General features: G+C 44.3%; 1 protein-coding gene across 1 annotated transcript; it reads left to right on the top strand.

The window, feature by feature from the left end:
• The first annotated feature begins 502 nt into the window (after positions 1–502).
• Positions 503–23,807, top strand: psmc3ip (PSMC3 interacting protein). The gene is given in 9 exon segments (XM_055656742.1): positions 503–687; positions 4,986–5,086; positions 5,847–5,936; positions 8,811–8,922; positions 13,023–13,168; positions 15,602–15,655; positions 21,918–21,956; positions 21,959–21,979; positions 22,786–23,807. Coding segments are annotated over 9 exon segments (645 nt in total). The 5' UTR covers positions 503–662; the 3' UTR covers positions 22,843–23,807.
• Positions 23,808–24,059: the final 252 nt, after the last annotated feature.

Below are 24,059 nucleotides of genomic sequence, written 5' to 3'. Positions count from 1 at the left end.
AAAGGGATCAGGGGGTATGGAGAGAAGGCAGGTACATGGGATACTGAGTTGGATGATCAGCCATGATCATATTGAATGGCGGTGCAGGCTCGAAGGGTCGAATGGCCTACTCCTGTACCTATTTTCTATGTTTCTATGTCAGTCTAACATAGGCAGTGACGCGCGTCCGCGCAGGATTTTGTAATGTACAAAATCTACGCGCGCCATCTGCGTGACGCGCAAATGACGGCCAAGTGGGACAGGCCCTTTTCTTTCTCCATGGACGCTGCCCGACCTTTTGAGCCTCTACAGCATGTCTGCTTTTAATTCGCATTCCCAGTGTCTGCAAAGTTTCTGTTTTCAACTGCAGAGGTTGATTGGAAGCAATTATGGTTCAGTTTAAACCACTCGGGCCGTTGCCTAGGAGACGAGGCTTCAGACGCCGCAAGGCCCGCCGTTCTTGTGCGCATGTGCTGAGCGAAAGGCGGGAAAGGCGGCGACGGGGAAGGGACCAAAGGTCACAGGGCGGGTTGGAGGCGACTATGTCACTCACTTCACCTCAACGCGTTACATTTCGCACGAGTGGAGTATCTTGCTCCGCTCTATGATCTTTGGGAGAAACGGTCGGTCCGCTGCGCGTCAGACCAAAGATCTGACCATCCGACTCTCCGCTCACGGCCGCGATGAGCAAGCAGAAGGATTGTGCTGGTGGGTTTCCACAACAGTGGGGATACGATGGGTTTGCTCAGCTTGTTGCCGGAGTTGTGAGGAAAGGTGGAGGTGGTGAGGTGAGGGTGGAGGTGGTGAGGTGAGGGTGGAGGTGGTCAGGGTGAGAGTGAGGGGAGGGGGGGGAGGGGCGAGGTGGGGAGGGGTCAGAGGTGAGGGAAGGGGGGGGGTGAGGGGGGGGGGGTGTGAATGAGGCAGACGTAGGGGAAGAGGGGGTCAGGGTGAGAATGAAGGAGGGGAGGGGAGGGGTGGTGGTGGAGTGAGGAGGTGGTCAGGGTGAGGGGAAGGGGGTCAGAGTGAGAGTTCGGGGAGCGGTGTTGGTGTTCAGGGTGAGAGTGAGGGGGTGGTCAGGCTGAGAGTGAGGGGGCAGCGAGTGGGAGAGACGCACAACTCTGGACGGCACAAAAAACAGGGAAGAGATTAAAGGGAATGCAGAAACAATTTACAGCCATCCGGCTGTTAAACACCACAACCTCTAAATTGGCTCCAAGCCATATAGACTTGGGGGGGGGGGGGGCATTATTTTTAACTTGACACTATTGTTGTTTATTTATGTGTCTGTTTATTATAATACTATGTTAAAATATCTGTAGGAAATTAATTGTTCCGTAAAACACTTGACTCGTGACATGGTATGAAGCCGTACTTGGCTGTACTCCAAGAGTAGAGTTGCATGGTGAAACATTGGTAGGTTTGGCCAATAAAGACGATGGGCCAAATAGTCACCATCATAATATTCTATGACCTTTAAATTTGGCTGGTTTGGCAGTTGTATTTTGAGCTCCAAAGTTTGAACAGTCTTCTGTAAATTCTGGTTTTAAGAAGGTATTTCACCATATCTCCCATGGTAAACTTCAAAATCAGAATCGGTGTTCCGATCTGGAATATTGACGTTCCCTTCACACTTGATGCTGAATCTGCTTCGTTTTTCCAGAAATCTGCTTTTATTTGCACTAAATATCTTAAATATTGTGGATTCTGGGGGAATGTGATAAGCTTGATTTTAAGTTGGCACTGCAACAGAAATCTGGACAAAAACCTGGAGTAACTCAGCATCTCTGGAGAACATGGATAGGGATGTTTCACAGAGTGCTGGTGTAACTCAGTGGGACAGGCAGCATCTCTGGAGAGAAGGAGTGGTTGACGGTTCAGGTCGAGACTCATCTTGGGTGAGTCCAGAACCAGGGCCCACAGTCTTAGAATAAAGGGGAGGTCATTTAAGACTGAGAACAAACTTTTTCACCCAGAGTTGTGAACTTATGGAATTCCCTGCCACAGAGGGCAGTGGAGGCCAAGTCACTGGATGGATTTAAGAGAGAGTTAGAGCTCTAGTGGCTAGTGGAGTCAAGGGATATGGGAGAAGGCAGGCACGGGTTATTGATTGGGGACATTCAGCCATGATCACAATGAATGGCAGTGCTGGCTCGAAGGGCCGAATGGCCTCCTCCTTCACCTATTTTCTGTTTCAATCCAAGGGCATTGGTTAGTTTAAAATACTATGATGAGATTCCATGTGCTGCTGGGTTATAGTGTCATAATAATAAAGGGTGGAAACCCTTACCCGTGCCAACCAACATGCCCTATCTACACGAGTTCCACCTGCCCAAGTTAGGCCTGTATCAATATCAGCAAGGAAAAGGAGATAGTGATTGACCAGGAAGCAAACCGGAGCCCATACCCCAGTTTGGATTGACGGTGCTGAAGTAGAGATGGTGGAAAACGTCAAATTCCTGGGAGACAATATCACCAACAACTTCTCCTGGACCACTCATATTGAAGCAACGACCAAGGCAGCACACCAACACCTCTATTTCCTTAGCAGGCTTAGGAAGGTTACCACGTCCCCTACAACTCTCACCAACTTCTTCAGATAATTTCCCCCCTACCCCCCCAAACGGCTGAGATCCCCCCCCCCCCCCCCGATGCGGGAGCTTGATCACCCCGATGCATTTTATGTTGGCTATTGTTGTCAGGGCCAAGATCACCCTGTCAACAATAGATAATGGAAGGCTCGAGGCACCCGACTGCGGGAACAAAGAAGGGAAGAGATTTAACTTTTTTTCGCCTTCCATAACAGTGAGGAACGTGGAGGAGTCACTGGTGGATGTTTATGTTAAAATGTATTTTGTGTGTTTTGCTTTTTATTGGTATGACTATATGGCAAATCGTATGTTGCAAAACATACTTGGCTAATAAAGTAGGATTATGATTAGCTCCTTTATTTTGCTGACATTGAGGGAGAGGTTATCTTGACACCATGTTACTAAGGCCTCCTAATATTTCCTTCCTATACTATGTCTTGTCATTGTTCAAGATCTGGCTCGCTACAGTGCTGTCATCTGCAAATTCTGTAAATGGAGTCAGCAGAATACAGATGCATTTGTGAGTGTATTGGGAATATAGTAAGAAGCTAAGAATGCATCCTTGCAGGGTACAGGTGTTGAGAATTATCATGGAGGATAGTTGTCATCTATCTTCACTGATTGTAGTCCATGCGCCAGGAAGTTGAGTATCCTTGATTTGATATTACTTGGCAGCGTGTATCAATATTAGTATTTGAATGCGAAGGCTTGATTGTTATACAAAATTAGTGTTGTTGTTTGAGACGTAGCAGGAGAACGTGGATAACCAATGTTTCTTCAGACTGAACTAGGGTCCCAAGCCAAAACGTCACCTATCCATATTCTGAGATGCTGCCTGACCCGCACTGTATTACAAACAGGTTTGATGGGTATAAAAATAACAATTGGAAATTAATTAATAAAAGTAAAAAATGCATTTGTTGAGGTATAACAGTACAAAAGAATGCACAATAGATGAATATTCAGAGGTTTTGGGGAGCATAGAGACCTTGGAGCATATGTACTCAAACCCTAGAGAGTAATAAGACAACAAGTAATAAGAAGGTACACAAAAAAGCTGGAGAAACTCAGCGGGTGCAGCAGCATCTATGGAGCGAAGGAAATAGGCAACTTTTCGGGAGGTTGCCTATTTCCTTGGCCCCGAAATGTTGCCTATTTCCTTCGCCCTGAAACTTTGCCTATTTCCTTCGCCCCGAAACTTTGCCTATTTCCTTTGCCCCGAAACGTTGCTTGGCACCAAATCCCCCCCCCATATCAACTCCTGTTTGTCAGCTATAAAAACCTGGATGCAACACAATTTCCTCAAACTCAACAGCGATAAGACAGAATTCCTTCTCATAGGCTCCAAAGCCACACTCAGCAAAATCAATAACCCCACTCCCACCATCACTATCTCCCCAGGCCCGCAACCTTGGCGTGATCTTTGATTCCACCCTCTCCCTTGAGCCTCACATCCGCCATGTCATTAAAACCTCCTTCTTTCATCTCCTCAACATCGCCAAACTCAGACCCTCTCTCACACCGCCCGCTGCTGAAAGACTCATCCATGCCTTCATCTCCTCCCAACTGGACTATTGCAACTCACTTGTCCTTGGCATCAACTCCACCTACATCAACCGACCCAACAGAACGCAGCCGCCCGACTCATCACCCGCACCAAATCCTGCCATCACATCACTCCAGTCCTCAAACAACTTCACTGGCTTCCCATCTCCCACCGGATCACCTACAAAATCCTGGTCCTCACCTACAAAGCCCTCCACCATCTGGCCCCCCCATATCTCACTGACCTCCTCTCCCCCTACCAACCCTCACGGTCCCTCAGATCCACATCAGCTGGTCTCCTCTCCATCCACAAGCCCAACCTCCGCAGTTTTGGGGACAGAGCCTTCTCCAGGGCAGCTCCCAGGCTCTGGAACTCCCTCCCCCAACTGATCCGCAATTCCGTGTCCCTCACCATCTTCCAGTCCCGTCTCAAGACCCATCTCTTCACCTCTGCCTATCCTTAGCCCCACGTGCCCTCCCTTTTCATCTGTGCATTAATTGCCTCATACTGTGTTTTGTATTGAATTCTGTATTTACTTTGTGTACTAGTCGTGTCTCTACTATTTATTTCATTCCCCTTACATGTTTTTCCTCTACCTGCTAAATGTTTGTAAGGTGTCCTTGAGACTCTTGAAAGGCACCCATAAATAAAATGTATTATTATTATTATTATTTCCTTCGCTCCCGAAACGTTGCCTATTTCCTTCGCTCCATAGGTGCTGCTGCACCCGCTGAGTTTCTCCAGCTTTTTTGTGTACCGTCGATTTTCCAACATCTGCTGTTCCTTCTTAAACAACAAGTAATAAGATGCCTGATGGGTGTAAATAATTCTCTTCAATAAAATTATATAATATTTTGATACATTATTTTTAGCTTTGGCCATTATTTTAAAGTATTTAACTGACCGGAATCGGCCCTTCAGTGCGCAGGATATTTTTGGGAATCTCCAGCAAGAACATCATTTTGGGAAAACGGTAAGATTGTTTTGTGTTACTATGGGGCAGTCCCTTGATTGTTTGATTTTATGTACCCGTATAAGATCATTCCTCAGTTTCCCATGCTCCAAAGAATAAAGTCCCAGGCTGCCCAACCTATCCTTGAAACACAGTTCATCACAGGCCACATCCTTGTAAATCTTTTCTGCTCTCTTTCAGGCTTAATGGTATCGTTTCTATAGGTGGGTGACCAAAAATGAACACAGTACTCCCCAAGTGCAACTCCACCCCCCACCTCCCCCCGGAGCCCTACCATTCACTGTGTTGGTCCTGCCCATGCTAGACTTCCCAAAATGAAACCGCTCACATTTCTCTATTAAATTCCATCGACCATTCCTCAGCCACTTGGCTAATCAATCAGGATTCTGCTGCAAATTTTCACAACCATCTTCACTACCTGCAAAACCACCCAATTTTGTATCATCTGTAAACTTGCTAATCTTGCCATGTATGTTCTCATCCAAATAATTTTTCTTTGGTTTGATCAGTGTGCAACAGGATTAATCAGTTCAATTTTTCAAAAGTAATGTTTTGGAGAAATGTCCGAGGGTGGAGTACCACATCAGAATGCCGGGGGCTGCAAGGAAGCACTGGCTGACAGTTCTGTGGAGTGGATTCTAGGAATACATTAGTGGCAAAAGTTATATTCTGATTTAATTAGTGTCTTTTATTATGATTTATGGAGTTGCAACCCTGTTGTTTTGTTATGGTAACAGTTTCATCAAATCTTTTGTGGCAGGCTGCAGTGAAAGCCCTTGAGCAGCTAGCACAAGATGGGAAAATAAAAGAAAAGGTATATGGGAAACAGAAAATCTACTTTGCTGATCAGGTGAGAAAATTATATTTGATTTGTATGTCAGACTCTGTATTTGGGTAGGTCTATAGATAGCATCTGAAACATGGAACCAACATTTCCAAACGAGCCTGGATTAGAAGGAGAGATGGGCAGCATGAGATGAAGAATAGAATCTCATATTTTGCTTGGGCAGCCTACAACCAGTGGTATGACATTTGATTTCTCTAACTTCAAGTAACGCCTGCTTTCCCTCTCTCCAACCCTCCCGGACCCTAATCACACCAGCTTCTCGTTCTCACCCAGCAAACGGCTAACAATGGTCTGTTTCCTTTATCATTGTTACTTTTTTGCATATCTTTCATTCATTTGTTCTTATATCCCTCTACATCCATTTATATGTCTGGTTTTCCTTTCCCCTGACTCTAGTCTGGAGGATCTCAGTCCAAAACTTCGCCCATTCCTTCTCTCCATAGATGCTGCCTGTCCCGATGAATTACACCAGCATTTTGTGTCCTTCTTCAGTTGGGCAAGCAAGGTCTTTATTCTGCAGAGAGTAGAAAATTGTTGGGTGACCTGAGAGAGGTATATAAAAGCATGAGGGGCTTGGATAAGGTGAATGCATAGTCTTTTTCCCAGGGAAGGAGAATCAATAAATAGATAACTGTTAACTGGGTTTAAGGTGAGAGGGGGAAGATTTAATAGGAACTGATGGAGCAGCTTTTTCATAGAAGGTGTGGTAAGTATATGGAGCAGGCTGCCAGAAAAGGTGGTTGAGGCAAGTACTGTCACAACATTTAAAAGCCATTTACAGATAGTTATAGTCATACAGCATCGAAACAGGCCCTTCAGGCCAACATGTCTATACTGAACAACATGCCCCATCCAAGCTAATCCCACACCCATGCTTGGCCCATATCCCCTAAACCTTTCATATGGAAAGACTTATCCAAATGTCTTTTAAAGGTTATGGTGCCTGCCTCAACTGCTTCATCTGGGATGTTTCATACACCACCACCCACTGTATGAAAATGTCTCCAGGACAGAAAATAGATAGGTGACCACCAGGAAAGGGAATAGACAGAGTGCTGCTGCAATTGCTCCTAGACAAGCCCCTTTGGACATTGGGAGGGGGGGAATGACCAGTGAGGAAAGAGCAACAGCTGCCAGTTCGGTGGGATCGTGCCTGGCTCTGAGGCCCAGCAAGGAAGGGTGATAGGATAGGATACACGTTAGTTAGGGGACACACAGGAGGTTCTGTGGCAGCAATAGAGACTCCAGGATGGTGGACACAAAATGCTGGAGTAACTCAGCAGGTCTGGGGAAAACGAATAGGTGACGTTTCGGGTCAAGACCTTGTGTTACCCTTCTGGACGCAGTGCGTGTAGCTGGAAGTTGTTGTGCCCATTGGCACAAAGGACATTGGTAGGAAATGGGATGAGGTCCTTTGGAGTGAATACGGGGAGCTAAACAAAAGGTTTAAAAGCAGAACTTCAAGGATAGTGGAGAAACAAACTGCTGATGCTAGTTTACAAAAAAAAGGCACAAAGTGTTGGAGTAATTCAGAGGGTCAGGCAACATCTCTAGAGATGGATGTGATGTTTCAGGTCGGGACCCTTCTGACTGATTGTGGTGATGGAGGAGAACGCTGGATGAGAGGAGAGTCGGGACAAATCCTGGCTAGTGATAGGTGGATACAGATGAGGGATGGAGGAGTTTTGACAGGCAGACGGTTGGACAAAGGCCGGAGATGAAAAGGCAAAAGAATAGAAGCGTGAATTGTGAAGCCAGAGGTAGGAATAGCGAGGAAAGGGGAGAAATGAGTGCATGTCCAGGTGGGGCACAGGGAAGAGATTGGGAGGATGGGGGTGGTTTTTGGTGGGATAAGAAATTCTGGATTGCTCCCGGAACCAAATGCTAGTGAGACTAAAAGTAGGAAGAGAAGACAGGTTTATGTGTGGCTGAGGAGTTGGTGTGAGCAAAGATTCAGTTTTGAACCATTGAGATCTCTTGTGAGGCAGAGGTGACCTGTACAGGAGGGACAGGTTGTACCTGAACATATGGGAACCAATATCCTAGCAGGTAGGTTTGCGAGTGCTACTCGGGGCTGTTTAATCTAGATTGGCAGGCAAGTGAGAAGCTGGAAGACTGTACAGAAGGCGATGAAAGCGACTTCGGTAGATAGGATAGACAGGAGCATGGAAGGGTGCGAAGAGGTATTGATGGTTTAAGTTGCATTTATTTCAATGCGAGAGGCCTGATGGTTAAGGTGGATGTACACGGGGTGCGGATAAGTACGTGTGACTAGGACAATATAACCGTTACAGAAACCTGGTTAAGGGAGGGACTAGGCTGGCAGCTTATTCTTTTGGCTAGCATTGAGGGAGAGGTTGTTGTCTTGGCACAATATTACTAAGCTCAATATTACTATTACTATAATACACCATATTACTAAGCTCTTTATCTTTTTCTGGTATGTTGTCTTAACAATGTTTATGATCTGGCCCATGACGTGGTGTCATCTGCAACCTTGTAAATAGAGTTAGAGCAGAATTTGGCCTAACACGGACAAATGGGACTGATGTAGATGTGTATCTTGATTCGCATGGGTGAGTCAGGCCAAAGTTTTTGTTCTGCATCACTTTGTGATTCTACGCCCTCTGATTATGGATATCATTCCTAAGGAGAAATGATTGTCATTATCCTATCTATACCCCTCGTAATCTAGTCTACCTTAATTTATTCTTCCATCTGCTCCTTTGCTCCAAGGAAGTCAAACCCATATTACACTCTCCTCAATATTGAAATGCTCTATACCAGGCAACATCCTGATGATCATCTTTGCATCTTAGAGTCTAGTGGATGATTGTACCCTTTGCTTATGGTTGAATGTTGTCTGATTCCCTCCAGGAACAATTTACAGTTGTTGGTGAAGCTGATCTGAAGACACTAGATAAACAGATAGGTGAACAGAGTGAAAAGCTTCAAAACCTTCAACAGAGCTGTCGTCAAATGGAAGCAGGTATAACGGGGAATAAATAGGTGGAGGATAAAATTACATAGTGTGGGGTGAGGAGGCTGTGTTTGGAGAATTCTAATGGTGGTATGCGAATATCAAGGTGGTGATTATGCTTTCTCTTTTTTTGGCCGAATGTATGTAGTACAAGAATGTGAGGTAAACCTTGTGTGAGCCAATATTTATAGATGAGTGTCATTTCATCAATTACACAGACAAGGTGATACAATGGCTCGTGCATTGGCATTTTAGCTCTACATAAAGTGCTGGAGGAACTCTGCAGCTCTGGCAGCATCTGCAGTGGGAATGATCTGGCAACATTTTGGGCAGATGCTGATGGAGTAGTGGGGAGAAAGCGGGAAAATAGAGGTGGAGACAGACAACGCCAGGCAAGTGATAGGTGGATACAGGTGAGGGGGCTTTGGTTGGCAGTTTGGTGGAGTAAGTAACAAAGGCTGGGAGTGAAATTGAGATAAAAGGGTATTTGATAAGGAGAGATGAGGAATGAAATGGGAGAGGTATAGGTGGAAGGGAACATTTGGGAAAGAGGGGGGCTAGATTTTGATAAGCTGCAGTTATTCCAACATTTTGTGTCTATTGATAAGCTGAGTTAGATTTTATTGTGCAGAGAAGGCTGAGGGATAACCTAAGAGAGATGTGCAAAATAATGAAGGGCATATTTTTCCCTTTTGCAAATCTTTCCCTTTTTATAATGTAAAGAAGCTTTTATCATGTAAAATCTTTTTTACCAGACAATTATGTTATTCTGCATCCCTTTCTCCATTTTGTTTTCTTACCCCCACATTTGGTATCATTGTCCCTTTTCTTCTGATCTCATGCTGTTCAACTGTTCTTATCAGTGACAATTAGAAATGTTTTCTATATTTCTACCTTAACGTGATATATATTTGTTGTGAATTAATTATTTAAATGTAGGCCGTTACTCATTTAGTACAATGTCCATTTATTGATCATAGTCAATTTATACCTTGTACTTAAATAATTTGCTTTGTTTAGAGTCAATATCCTGATTTCACACTTACTTCCAATCTACATCTAAAATTCCATCTTATTCTTCTCCAAGGTTCCTTAGTTACCAGATTTCTCATTAACCCTTTCTCATTCTACAATACGAGATGTAAATTTGATGTTTCGTTATTGGTTCCTCTACATACTGATTTAGATGTTTTATGTTGTTTGCTGTGACTTGACTCTATCTCTAGGCCAGGGGTCGGCAACATACGGCCCCTGGGCCGAATGCGGCCCGTAACCCGAAATCATCCAGCCCGCAGGTGTATTTTTCTACGTATTTATTCGGCTCGCTGACTTCCGTCATCTCCGGTACTTCCCGGGGCTGAGGTTGTGGCGCCCAGGCGCGGTGGCACAAGTAGGCCTGTGCTGGCAGCTGCAAGGGCAGAGCTGCCGAGTAGCGCCGAGCTCTGGCTGTACCGCATCCTGCACTAAGCCGCCGGCACGGCCGTGCACCTTTATGTCTGGGCTTCACTGTCGGGATCGGGGTTGTTACCAGCCCGGGGACGAGTGAGTGTGAATATATGAGCAACCGCCTTCAGGACAGAGCCAAGGCAATGGGCTGTAGGTACGCCACGATCGTGAGCGCCCGTAACTAGTAACCAAAGATCATAGGAGCTACTATGATCTTTGCTAGCAACTCGGGGCCAGTTCTCCGGGTGGCGTCCTCGAAGGGGCAGGATTTATTTGATGCCTGCCATCCACGGCGGGATCATGCGTACACGTGATAGATGTGGCTCGCCATCCGCTCACAGATATGTGTCCGGCCCCTATGCAGAACAAGGTTGCCGACCCCCCCTAGAAGCGGAATTGGTGTAGAGGTTGCAAAAAATATCCTGAAATGTGATACCAGTATTGAGGGGGTACATTATTAGAGGAGGTTTCTGTAGAGCTGATGGTTTATAGATGAAATTTGAAAAAATGTTTCCTCTGGATCCTAGCAGGAAAGACGGTGGAACAGCAATGGCAGGAATTTCTGGGCATAATTTCTGGGCATAAGTGGAGTGCCTCAAGACTCGGTGTTGTGGCTGCAACTGCTTACCATATATATTAATGATTTGGAAGTGGGAATTAGGAGCAACACTAGCAAATTTGCAGATGACACAAAGCTGGGTGGCAGTGTGAACTGTGACGAGGATGTTAGGAGGTTGCAGGGTGGCCGGGACAGGTTGAGTGAGTGGGCAGATGCGTGGCAGGTGCAGTATAATATAGATAAATGTGAGGTTATCCACTTTGGCGGCGAAAGCAAGGGGGCAGATTATTATCTCAATGGGGTTAGGTTAGGTAAGGGGGAGGTGCAGCGAGACCTGGGTGTCCTTGTATATCAGTCACTGAAAGTTGGCTTACAGGTACAGCAGGCAGTGAAGAAAGCTAATGGAATATTGGCCTTCAATAGAAGAGGATTTCAGAATAGGAGTATAGAGGTTCTTCTGCAGTTGTATAGGGCTCTGGTAAGATCACATCTGGAGTATTGTGTCCAGTTTTGGTCTCCTAATTTGAGGAAGAATATCCTTGTGATTGAGGTAGTGCAGCGTAGGTTCACGAGATTGATCCCTGGGGTGGCGGGACTGTCATATGAGGATAGATTGAGAAGACTATGCTTGTATTCACTGGAGTTTAGAAGAATGAGGGGGATCTTATAGAAACATATAAAATTATAAAAGGACTGGACAAGCTAGATGCAAGAAAAATGTTCCCAATGTTGGGCGAGGCTAGAACCAGGGGCCACAGTCTTAGAATAAAGGGGAGGCAATTTAAGACTGAGGTGAGAAACATTTTCACCCAGAGAGTTGTGAATTTGTGGAATTCCCTGTCACAGAGAGCAGTGGAGGCCAAATCACTGGGTGGATTTAAAAGAGAGTTAGATAGAGCTCTAGGGGCTAGTGGAATCAAGGGACATGGGGAGAAGGCAGGCACGGATCATTGATTGGGGACGATAAGCCATGATCATCACAATAAGTGGCAGTGGTGGCTCGAAGGACCGAATGGCCTCCTGCTCCTATTTTCTATGTTTCTATGGTGAGGAAATCAAAAATTAGAGGTCATAACTAATAGTCACCATAAATCCTAAATTTAGGAGATTGCAGATTCACGACCCAACCCTATCTTTTCATGTACATTAACAGATAGCAATTCCAAATGTAAAATGAACATTATTTGTGGGAGAGACTTCCAAGCTATCATTACCTGTTTGGATGTATGTTTCCTAAATTCTCCTAAAAGGCTTCACACAATTTTTTAGATTCTGCACAAAGATGAACAATGCAAATTGTCTCTCTCTATCAATACCATCACAATTAAAGCCTGCCTCAATTTTAGATCCTGCGCATCAGGCTTCTGTGACAAACGGCTGGGTTGTCTAATCCATATCAATTGTTTCCAGAGTTTTTGGGCATCCTTTCAGCCATCTTGGGGCTTGATTTCCCAGCCAATTCCAGAAATGCCCATTTCTGCAGCTGACTTTCTAAATCAAATCTCATTAATGAACTGCAGTGACTTTAATACACACAGTGGTTACAGAGGTGAGAATCTCCACTGGTGTGATTTAAACATTTTGATAAAGTACAGGAAAAGTTTTTGAAATTTATGATTTGAACCATGCAACCTCCTATACTACCCTCAATCTCAGAGAGAAAAATGCCCACTGAGTCATAGCTTCATCCACCAAGGAAACAGGCCCACTCGTCCATGCTGATCAAGTTGCCACATGTAAGTTGGTTCTATTTGCTCAATTTGGTCCCAATTCCTCCCAAGTCTTTTCTATCTATGTACCTGACCAAGAGTCTTTTAAATACTGTTTTAGTACCTGCCTCAACTACCTCCTACGGCATCTCATTCCATATACCAACCACCCTCTGTGTGAAAATGTTGCCCCTCAGGTTCCTATCGAATCTTTCCCCTCTCACCTTAAACCTCTGTCCTCTGATCCACCTACTGTGGATGAAAGGCTCTGTTATGGGACATGCAGAACAAAATGTAATTATCCCTTGTTTTATGAAGCAATGATAATAGAGTTTATTTTATATCTAGTTTGTGAAATTGAAGTGGACATTAACCTCCATTTGTATCTGAATTAGAACTTAAAGAGCTAACTAACTCGATGACAACCCAAGAAATGTCAGTGGAAATCACAGCGTTAAAGCAAGAATGTCCCTTGTATCGGGAGAAACTACGGAAGATTAAATCTGCAAGCAACCATGTTACCCCAGAAGATAAAGAGCAGGTGAAGCTGTTATACTGTGTGATTTAGTGGTATAGAGCTGTACAGCACGGAAGCAGGCGCATTAGCCCACCATGTCCATCATATTGGGCTACTCTCATTATGCATTTGGCCAATTGTGAGAGGAAGTGAAGTAAGGCATACAAAAACTAGTAGCACCCAAGAGAAAGTGAGATAAGGCCTGCAATAAGCAGTGATACCAGCAGTTATCTGGTAGAATGTGAGAGAAACCAGAAGGAGCAAGGTACTCCCAACAAGTCAAGTCAAGTTTATTTGTCACATACACATACGAGATGTGCAGTGAAATGAAAGTGGCAATGCTTCGCGGACTTTTGTGCAAAAGACAAACAACAAATAAACACAATCATAACACACATATTCTTTTACAAAATAAATAATGGAAAGAAAAACGTTCTGTAGAGTTAGTCCCTGGTGAGATAGGCGTTTACAGTCCGAATTGCCTCTGGGAAGAAACTCCTTCTCAACCTCTCCGTTCTCACCGCATGGCAACGGAGGCGTTTGCCTGACCGTAGCAGCTGGAACAGTCCGTTGCAGGGGTGGAAGGGGTCTTCCATGATTTTATTTGCTCTGGAGTTGCACCTTCTGTTGTATAGTTCCTGCAGGGGGGCGAGTGAAGTTCCCATAGTGTGTTCGGCCGAACGCACTACTCTTTGCAGAGCCTCCCATAGATGTGCTGCAGAAAGTATCTTGACTGGTTGCATCATGACTAGGTACAAAATACCAATGCACAGGAATGCAAGAGGCTGCCGAGAGTGATGGACACAGCCTTCCCCTCCATTGTTAGCATAGTCATGAGACGCTGCCTCAACAGGTAGCATTTATCCTTGACGATGCCCACCATGTAGACAAGGACCATTTCTCGTTGCTACCATTGGACAGATGGTTCAGAAGCTTGAAGTCCCACACTATGAGGTTCAGGAACATTTACTTTCCTACAAATGTCATGTCCTATAACTAACCTGCACAAGCTTAATCAGTCTGAAGAAGGGTCTCGACCTGAAACATTACTCATTCCTTCTCTCCATAGATGCTTTCTCACCGCTGAGTTACTCCAGCTTTTTGTGTTTATCTTCAAGCTTAATCCTATCTTGACATCATAACACTATGGAACATCTCTTGCACTATGATGGACTTTTGTGTGTTTTATTTTCTAATTGTGTTTTGCATTAATATCAGGGAGGGTACCTCATCTTTTGCGGATGACACAAGGCTGGGTGGGCAGTGTGGGCTGGGTGGGCAGTGTGAGCTGGGTGGGCAGTGTGAGCTGGGCATAAGGACATGAAGGAAGAAGACTAGAGGAAGAATGTCATTAAGCTGGAAAGAATGTAGAGAAGATTTGTGAGGATGTTGCGAGGACTTGACGGGCTGAGGTATAAAGAGAGGTTGAGAAAGCTAGAACTTTATTCTTTGGAGGGCAATAGGCTGAGGAGTGATCTTATAGATGTGGGTAAATCTTGAGAGGTATAGATAAGGTAAATGTATCCAGAGATGGTGAATCAAACACAAGAGGACGAATGTTTAAGGTGAGGGGGGCAAGATTTAATATGAATCTGAGTATGGAATGAGCTGCCTGAGGAGATGGTTAAGGTAGATACTATAACAACATCTAAAAGATACTTGGATAGGTACATGGTTGGTAAAGGTTTCGAGGGATATGAGCCAAAGGTTGGCAATGGGGCTTGTCTAGATGGGGCATCTTGGCTGGCATGGATGAGTTGCGCTCATGGGCCTGTTTCCATGCTGTAAAACCCCAACTGCAGTCACTGCCTCAAAAAGGCTGGCAGTATCATCAAAGATCCACACCATCCTGGCCACACACTCATCTCCCTGCTACCTTCAGGTAGAAGGTACAGGAGCCCGAAGACTGTAACAACAAGGTTCAGGAATAGCTACTTCCCCACAGTCATCAGGCTATTAAACCTGGCTCGGACAAAACTTTGATTATTAATAACCAATTATCTGTTATTTGCACTTTATCATTTTATTTATTCATGTGTGTATATATTTATATTGTGGTATATGGACACATTGATCTGTTTTGTAGTAAATGCCTACCTACTATGTTCTGTGTGCTGAAGCAAAGCAAGAATTTCATTGTCTTATCAGGAACACATGACAATAAACTCACTTGAACTTGAACAATTATCAACGACCCATTTCCTTCCACAGATGCTGTCTGGTCTGCTTATCTCCCCCAGCAGCAGAAGCGTGCTGCATTGGGCCAGTGGGTCAATTTTCATTAATTTACAAGTGACCAAGATTATATTACTTTTGTATGGGTGTAAATTTAATTAAAGAGGTTGAAAGGGTTGTGAATGGGCAAAGTTCTTGAGGCTATATTGGAAAAGAACGGCATTTGTTAGTGAATAGAAGGGAGGATATAACTATTCTTTAATCCTCCCTCCTCTTATCTAGGTTCATAATGAACAAAAGCGATACATCAAAGAATGGCGAAAAAGAAAAAGAATGGTAAGTATGAATTATGGTCCAATTAGAGATAGAGACACCCGCTTGGGGCATTTGTACAGGTGGGGAATGATATGGTTAACATTAACTAGTACAGCAAGAACAGGGCCTTTGGTGCCATGATGTCTGTGTTGAACATTGAACATAGAAATACAGCACAGGATCAGGCTGAACATGACACTGAGACAAAGTCTTTTCATCCTGTGCATAATCCATATCCCTTCATTCCCTGAATATCCATATGCCTATCCAAAAGTGTTTTAAATGCCACTAACATATCTGCCCCCCCCCCCCCCCCCCCCCCCCCCCACAACCTTTGCAGCATGTTCCAGGCACTCGCCACCCTCTGTTTAAAATAAAAGAGACTTTCCTCGCACACCTCCTTTCACCTTAAAGCTGTGCCTTCTAGTTATTGATACTTCCATCCTGGGGAAAATAGTTCCAACTGTCTACCCTATCTATGCCTCTCATAGTTTTACATTTGTCTCCTCTCAACCTCTGGCGTTCCAGAGAAAACAATCCAAGTCTGTCCAACTCTCTTTGTAGCTAATATCCTGAAATCATGGCACCATTCTGGTAAACCTCATCTGCACCCTTTCCAAAGTCTCCACATCCTTGCTGTATGGGGACGACCAGAATAGTACACAATATTCCAAATATGGGCTAACCAAAGTTCAATCGAGCTGCATCGTGATTTCTTGACTCTTGTACTCAATGCCAAGACCAATGAAGGCAAGCATTCCACATGCTGTCTTTACTGCTGTATGTACTTGTGCAACTGGCAGGGAGCAATGGACTTGGACCCCAGAATCTCTTTGTACATCAATGCTGTTAAGTGTCATCGTTACATCGTTAAGTGTCACACATTAATTATATATTTTCCCCTTGCATTTAATCTCCCAAAGTGCAACATCGTAGTGAAAACAGATGTCAAGTACTCGTTTAGTACCTTGCCAACATTCCCCGACTCCAAACAAAAAAATCCTTTTTTATCCTTGAGCGATCTTACCTTCTCACCTTCTTGTTTTTAATTTAGGCATTTTAACCCAACTCATCAAAGCCGTTTTGTAGCCGCATTTGACCCTTTTAATCACCTGCTTGAGTTCTTCCTCCTTGCTTTATATTCCTCAAAGGTCCTCTCTGATTTAATCTTCTTAAACCTTGTATACACTCACTTTTATTTTTTCATCCTTATCGCTCATCCGTACTGGAATAAGCCTATCCTGAACTTTGATCAACTTGCCTTTAAACGACTCCCACATGTCAGATGTGGACTTGGCCAATAACAACTGCTCCCAATGTACCCCTCCCCAGCTCGTGCCTAATAATGCAACTTGCCTTACTCCAATTTAGCACCTCCCCAGAAGGTCCAGTGTTATCCCTATTTAAAACAATCTTAAATGTTTTTCTATCTCCTGCTGATTATGCTACAATCCCATTAGAGTTCTTGCACCTTTCATATTTTTGAGATCTACCCACATTGCCTCATAGACAAAGGTATGTCCACTCCGAGTGTCGCTGTGACCGTCTCCCTGATTAGTAGAGTAACTCCACCTTTTCTCCCTCCCTCTATCACGTCTGACACATTAAAACCCTGGAACATTGAGCTGCCATTCGTATCCCTCTTGCAACTGCATTTCTGCAATGGCCACATTATAATCACAGGCAACGATCCAAGGTCTAATAAGTTTACCTGCTTTCCCCACAATACTTCTTGCAGTGAAATAAAGCTTCACCATATTCCTTCGTCTCTCCATACTTAACCTTCCTTTGAGACGTACTAATCCTAACCTTTACCTTCCAATCACACTTGCTGACTTACAACTTTGGATCTCAGGATGCCAATTTAAACCAATCTCTCCTGCCTGTACATGCTATATGTGCCTAACTGAAAACTTAACACCACCATCATCTTTGCCTCCACCACCAGCCCAGTTATTAATCTGATATTGCTATGGCTCTCCATGGATTGTCACCTTGTCGTGGTGGAGAAGCTCGTGTGGACCTGAGAGCGATGCTGTCTGGAGCGATGCTGTCTGGAGCGATGCTCCTGGTAGGGCCACCCATGGCAGTGAGGTCGAGGGGGAGGTCTCTGACAAAGAGCAATCCAACCAAGACCTGAACGGTGGAACAGGTGGAGGACAATGGCTGACCTTAGTGGAGCATCACAACAGCTGGGAAGGCGGATGAAGGCTGCAGCAAAAAAGGGTCTCCGGTCGTCTTGGACTCCATGCCACTGGATCCCGACCCAGGTCTGTCAAGGACCATGGGGTGGCTGTCTGTGCACCAGTCTCCCCACGTTAAACAAAGTCACGCACAGGCGTCCTCCACATATGGAATAGAACCCTGGAGACACCCATGGTCAGCCTTGATCGAAGGGGGTCTAAGAAATATGGCTAAGGACTGACAGCTTAATGTTCCAGGGTACAGATGCTACAGGAGATATAGAGGTGGGGATAAAAGAGAGGGGGAGTTGTTTATTGATTGAGAATTATGTCATGGCAGTGGTCAGAGATTACATTACTGATGGTTCGTCCAGTGAGGCTATAAGAAAGGGGCCGCAAAATAAGAAAGGGATGATCACCCTGTTGGAAGTGTACTACAGGCCCCTAAATAGTCAATGGGAATTAGAAGAGCAAATATGCCAGGAGCTTGCAGACAACTGCAGGTCTAAAAGATTGTTATAATACGGGAATTTAACTTTCCCAATGTTGACTCGGACTCTTATAGTGGAAAAGGTTGAGATGGGGCAGAATTTGACAAATGTGTTCAGGAAATGTTCTTTGGGCAATATGCAGAAGGCCCCACATGTGAGAGGGTAACACTTGATCTAGTCTTAGTAAATTGGGTGGGGCAAGTGGATGACGTGTTCGTAGATGAACCTTTTGGGATCAGCGACCACTGTTCTGTTAGCTGTAAGATTATTATGGATAAAGACATGCAGGCCTGCCAGTTCAAATTCTATATTGGGGCAAGGCCAACTTTGAAGGTGTTAAAGAGGAACTCGCTCAAGTTGATTGGAACAGGTTGTTTGCAGGAAAAGGAAGTTCTGAAAGTGGGATGGTTTTAAAGGTGTGCTGACAGGAGTCCAGGACATACATGTTCCTGATAGAATGAAGGGCGAAGCAGTTGGGCGTAAGGAAGCTTGGATGATGTGAGACATTGAAGCTCTGATCAAGAATATGAAAGACACTTGGGGTAGGTATAGGCAGCTTGGATCAAGTGTATTCCTGGAGGAACTTTGGGAACCGAGGAGCACGCAAAAGAAGAAAATCAGGAGGGCAAAAATGGGGCAAGAGATAGCTCTTGCAGATTATATTAAGGATATTCCTAAGAGATTTTATGTGCATCAAGGGAGCAAGAGTAACCACAAAGAGAGTAGGCCTCCTAAGGAATCAAAGCAGTCAACTCTGTGTGGAGCCACATGTCATAGAAACATAGAAAATAGGTGCAGGAGTAGGCCATTCGGCCCTTTGAGCCTGCACTGCCATTCGATATGATCATGGCTGATCACCCAACTCAGTATCCCATCCCTGCCTTCTCTCCATACCCCCTGATCCCTTTAGCCACAAGGGCCACATCTAACTCCCTCTTAAATATAACCAATGAACAGGCCTCAACTACCTTCTGTGGCAGAGAATTCCACAGATTCACCACTCTGTGTAAAAGATGATTTTCTCATCTCGGTCCTAAAAGACTTCCCTCGTATCCTTAAACTGTGACCCCTAGTTCTGGACTCCCCCAACATCGGGAATAATCTTCCTGCATCTAGCCTGTCCAACCCCTTAAGAATTTTGTAAGTTTCTATAAGATCCCCCCTCAATCTTCTAAATTCTAGATCATGTGTAAGGTCCTCAATGACTATTTCTCCAAGACATGAGGACTGAGGAACTTGGGGCAAAAGATGGAAGTGTCTTGAGAGTGCTTAGTATTGCGGTTTAAATGCTGAAGGTCCTAAAGCATATGAAGACAGACAAATCTCCAGAATGACCAGATATATCCGAGAACACTGGTGGGAAGCTAGAAATGCGAGTCATCATTAAATGCAAGAGAGGTGCCAGATGACTGGAGGGTGGGAAATGTTGTGCCTCTATTTATGCAAAGAAAAGCCTGGGAATGACAGGCCAGTGAGTTTAACATCTGTGGTGGGAAAGTTACCAGAGAGTATTCTGAAGGATAAGATATGCATGTATTTAGAGGGCAAGGACTGATTAGGGATAGTCAGTACAGTTTTGTACATAGGAGGTGGTGTCTCATGAATCCGACTGAGTTTTTTGAAGATGTGAAAAGGTTGATGCAGACATATACTTATAGACATTGTATATATGGGTTTCAGCTGATACCCCTGCTGCTGATAAATATTAAATGCCTCATGAGGCATGCTCAGAAAGCTTGCCAATGCCTTTGATGGCATTCAGTTGATGATGCTGTAGAAGGTTGCCTAAAGATACAGCTGAGCATAGTTCTAATGGAAAGTTGGGTGGAGAATGGGCAGATGGAATTTAATCCTGACAAGTGTAGGGTGAAGCATTTTGGCACATACACAGTAAATGGCGGATGGACAGAGACACTTCAGGGATTGAGTTCATCATTTCTTGAAAGTGGCAACACGGGTAAATATAAGAAGGCATATGACACATGCTTTCCTGTATAGGTCAGGGCACAGAATATAACAGCTGCAACTTTACAAAAATATTAGTTTGACAAAGTTTGGAATATTTTGTGCAATTCCAATCATCACTGGAACGATGTAGTTGTGAGACATGCAGATGAGATTCACCTTGGGAAGTGATCAGATAGGCTTGGCTAATATGTCCTGAAGTGAAGGAGACCAAAGGGTGACCTGATTGAGGCATATTAAATTAGAAAATGCATAGATCTTGTCAATAGTCAGAATCTTTGCCTATGGGCGTGGTTGGAATCCAGAATGTACTGCCAGAGAGGTAGTGTTTCTGGGAAGGCAGAGAAGGATACAAAGGTACAGATACAGAGCTCAGTGTAGATGGGGTGAACGGTCAGCCCATTAATGTGTTGTATAACTCCGACTCCTAAGTTTCTAGCATATGATAAGGTCCCACATAGGAGATTAGTGGGCATAACTAGGGCACATGGTATTGGGGGTAGAGTGCTGACATGGATAGAAAATTGGTTGGCAGACAGGAAACAAAGAGTAGGGATTAACGGTCCCTTTCAGAATGGCAGGCAGTGACTAGTGGGGTACCGCAAGGCTCGGTGCTGGGACGGCAGCTATTTACAATATACATCAATGATTTGGATGAAGGGATTCAAAGTAACATTAGCAAATTTGCAATTGACACAAAGCTGGGTGGCAGTGTAAACTGTGAGGAGGATGTTATGAGAATGCAGGGTGACTTGGACAGGTTGGGGGAGTGGGCAGATGCATGGCAGATGAAGTTTAATGTGGATAACTGTGAGGTTATCCACTTTGGTAGCAAAAACAGGAAGGCAGATTGATATCTAAATGGCGTCGTTTGGAAAAGAGGAAGTACAACGGGATCTGGGGGTCCTTGTTCAGTCTATGAAAGTAAGCATGCAGGTACAGCAGGCAGTGAAGAAAGTGAATGGCATGTTGGCCTTTATAACAAGAGTCGAGTATAGGAGCAAAGAGGTCCTTCTGCAGCTGTACAGTGCCCTAGTGAGACCACACCTGGAGTATTGGGTGCAGTTTTGGTCCCCTAATTTGAGGAAGGACATTCTTGCTATTGAGGGAGTGCACTATAGGTTTACAAGGTTAATTCCCGAGATGGTGGGACTGTCATATGCTGAGAGAATGGAACGGCTGGGCTTGTACACTCTGGAGTTTAGAAGAATGAGAGGGGATCTTATTGAAACAGATAAGATTGTTAAGCGTTTGGACACACCTGAGGCAGGAAACATGTTCCCAATGTTGGGGGAGTCCAGAACCAGGGGCCACAGTTTAAGCACGGAGACGAGGAAACATTTTTTCTCACAGAGAGGTGAGTCTGTGGAATTCTCTGCCTCACAGGGCGGTGGAGGCTGGTTCTCTGGATACTTTCAAGAGAGAGCTAGATAGGGCTCTTAAAGAAAGCAGTCAGGGGATATGCGGAGAAGGCAGGAATGGGTTACTGATTGGGGATTGAATGGCGGAGCTGGCTCAAAGGGCCGAATGGCCTCCTCCTGCACCTATTGTCTATGATTTGGTTTCAGGAAAGAAAGTTGTGGTTTCTGTTGGGACCCCCTGCTGATCTGTGTATTAACACCAACTATCACACTTTCTATTTAGGCAACCGATTTGATTGATGCTGTTCTGGAAGGGTATCCCAAAAAAACAAGAAACAGTTCTATGTAAGTAATGAAAAGCACGAGCTCAGGCCATAATGAACTGTACACTGCATGCTTAAGTAGGCTCAGATGACATTGCCAATGTGACCATTCTATGCTTTCTCTTTATCTCCCAGTTGCTAACCACTTTAACCCCTTCCTTTTCCCATACTGACCTTTCTTGATTGCCAAAGTGAGACAACGTAAAAACTGAAGGAACAACACCTCATATTGTGCTTAAGAAGCTTACATTCCAACTTTATAAACGTTGAATTTTAGATAACTAACCATCAAACCTCCTGTCCCCTTCCCACTGTCCCCTTCCACCAGTGATCCTTCTTCTGGCTTCACATTTCACACCTCTTCTCACCCACCAGCTTCTGCCTCGTCTTGCCCCAACACCACATGACTTCATCTGTCCATCATCCTACCTGCTACCTTACCTGGTACCACATATCTTTGACCAGCATCTGTCTCACCCCTCCATCTCACTTTATGTAGGGTATCATGCTTGACTGAGTTCATCTAGCCTTTTGCTTTTTTGCTTAAATCCAGCTTTCATTATGTCTCCCTTTGTTCATCTATCCCATCCCTTCTCCCACTACCCCCACCTGGCTTCCACTTGCTCTTCAACCACTTCAACCAATCATTACCTTCCATGACTCTCGCTGCAAACCTCTTGAGAAGCCATTTTTTCCCATATAATCCAAAACAAGATATGTAATTGGAGAAAGTGGGAATAGCCACACGGATCTCCTCCCCTCATTGTTCTGTTGATAGGTAAATACAGTAACTTGACCATTGACATTTTCATTGTTTTATTAATTCAGGAGGAGCTTGGGATAGAAACTGATGAAGATCACTCTGTAGCAGTACCAGACGTGTGAAGGAATCAAAACCAATGCTCAGTGGAGAATTCCTGCAAGATTTGATTCAATTATCAGTGACAATATATTTTTCATCCAAAGCCATTATTTTAATGTTCTCCACTCAATGCATTCGGCACTTGTGAGTTTTACTGGGACTGGTGGCTGCTGCTTTGAGTGGGAACTATTGTGAAGTCTGTTTATTTCCTGAGTTTCACTCCATTGCTGTTTTCTCTGCTTCTAATTCTCACAATTTAAGGAGCAGGATTTTCACTGCAGTAGACCATCTATCTTGACTCTTCAAATCTGTATAAGGTGAGCTAGCTTTCTACCTCAGTGCCATTTTTCCCGATTCCCTTAATATACATATATCTATTCGTCTCTGCTTTGAATGAATATAACACCAGCATCCGCCGTCTTCTGAGATTAAGAATTCTCTGGGATTCACCACTGTTTATATGAAGACATTTTACATCTCAATCCTGAATGGAGTGCACCTTTCTCTGAGACGGACCCCTGGTACTGTCCACTCAGCCAGGGGTGGGGAAATCCTCCATTATTTGAGTCTGACAAGTCTTGTAGGAAATTTGTAAATTCTGATAGAAGATATGTAGCCGATGCTTCACTTCTTCACTGCAGTGTCAGTTCAGAATTGCAGCTCTATTGTTTCCAATTTAATTCCCAGCCTCCTCTTGAGTGTTGTGAACTTTAGCTTAGGGTAGCAGAGTATATACTTATCTAGTACTACATCCACTGCGAAGAGTTGTCCAAAACTGGTTGAAAAGTATAATTATAAACCTCCAAGGAGAACTTCAATGAATCAAACTGTCAGGACTGTTCATCAGGAGCTTAACCTTTAGATCAGTGATGGAGTGTGGGGCAAGGACTGCTTGATCGTCTGTTTTCAAAAATGTTTGTGTTGAGCGGATTGTCTGATAAGCATTGTAAATGTTTTTGTTAAGATTAAAATAACTCTTCTGTTGTTATTTATGGGATATTAATCCCCAACGTGATGGTCTCGTGGTTTCTGAAACTTCCATTTTGCAGGTGTCGTCTGGGGAATAATGAGCAATGAGTGAAAGATTTCCTTCGTCTGGGGAATAATGAGCAATGAGTGAAAGATTTCCTTCCCTTAAGTATATTTTGAACTCGATGGGAGGGGATTTGATTGAATCTTGCAAGATCCTTAATAATTTTGAGAGTGCTAATATGTGTTTTACATTCTCCTTCCGAGGCAA

Source organism: Leucoraja erinacea, chromosome 27, assembly GCF_028641065.1.
Source record: "Leucoraja erinacea ecotype New England chromosome 27, Leri_hhj_1, whole genome shotgun sequence".
NCBI lineage: Eukaryota > Metazoa > Chordata > Chondrichthyes > Rajiformes > Rajidae > Leucoraja > Leucoraja erinaceus.
This window is presented reverse-complemented; position numbering and strand designations above follow the sequence as displayed.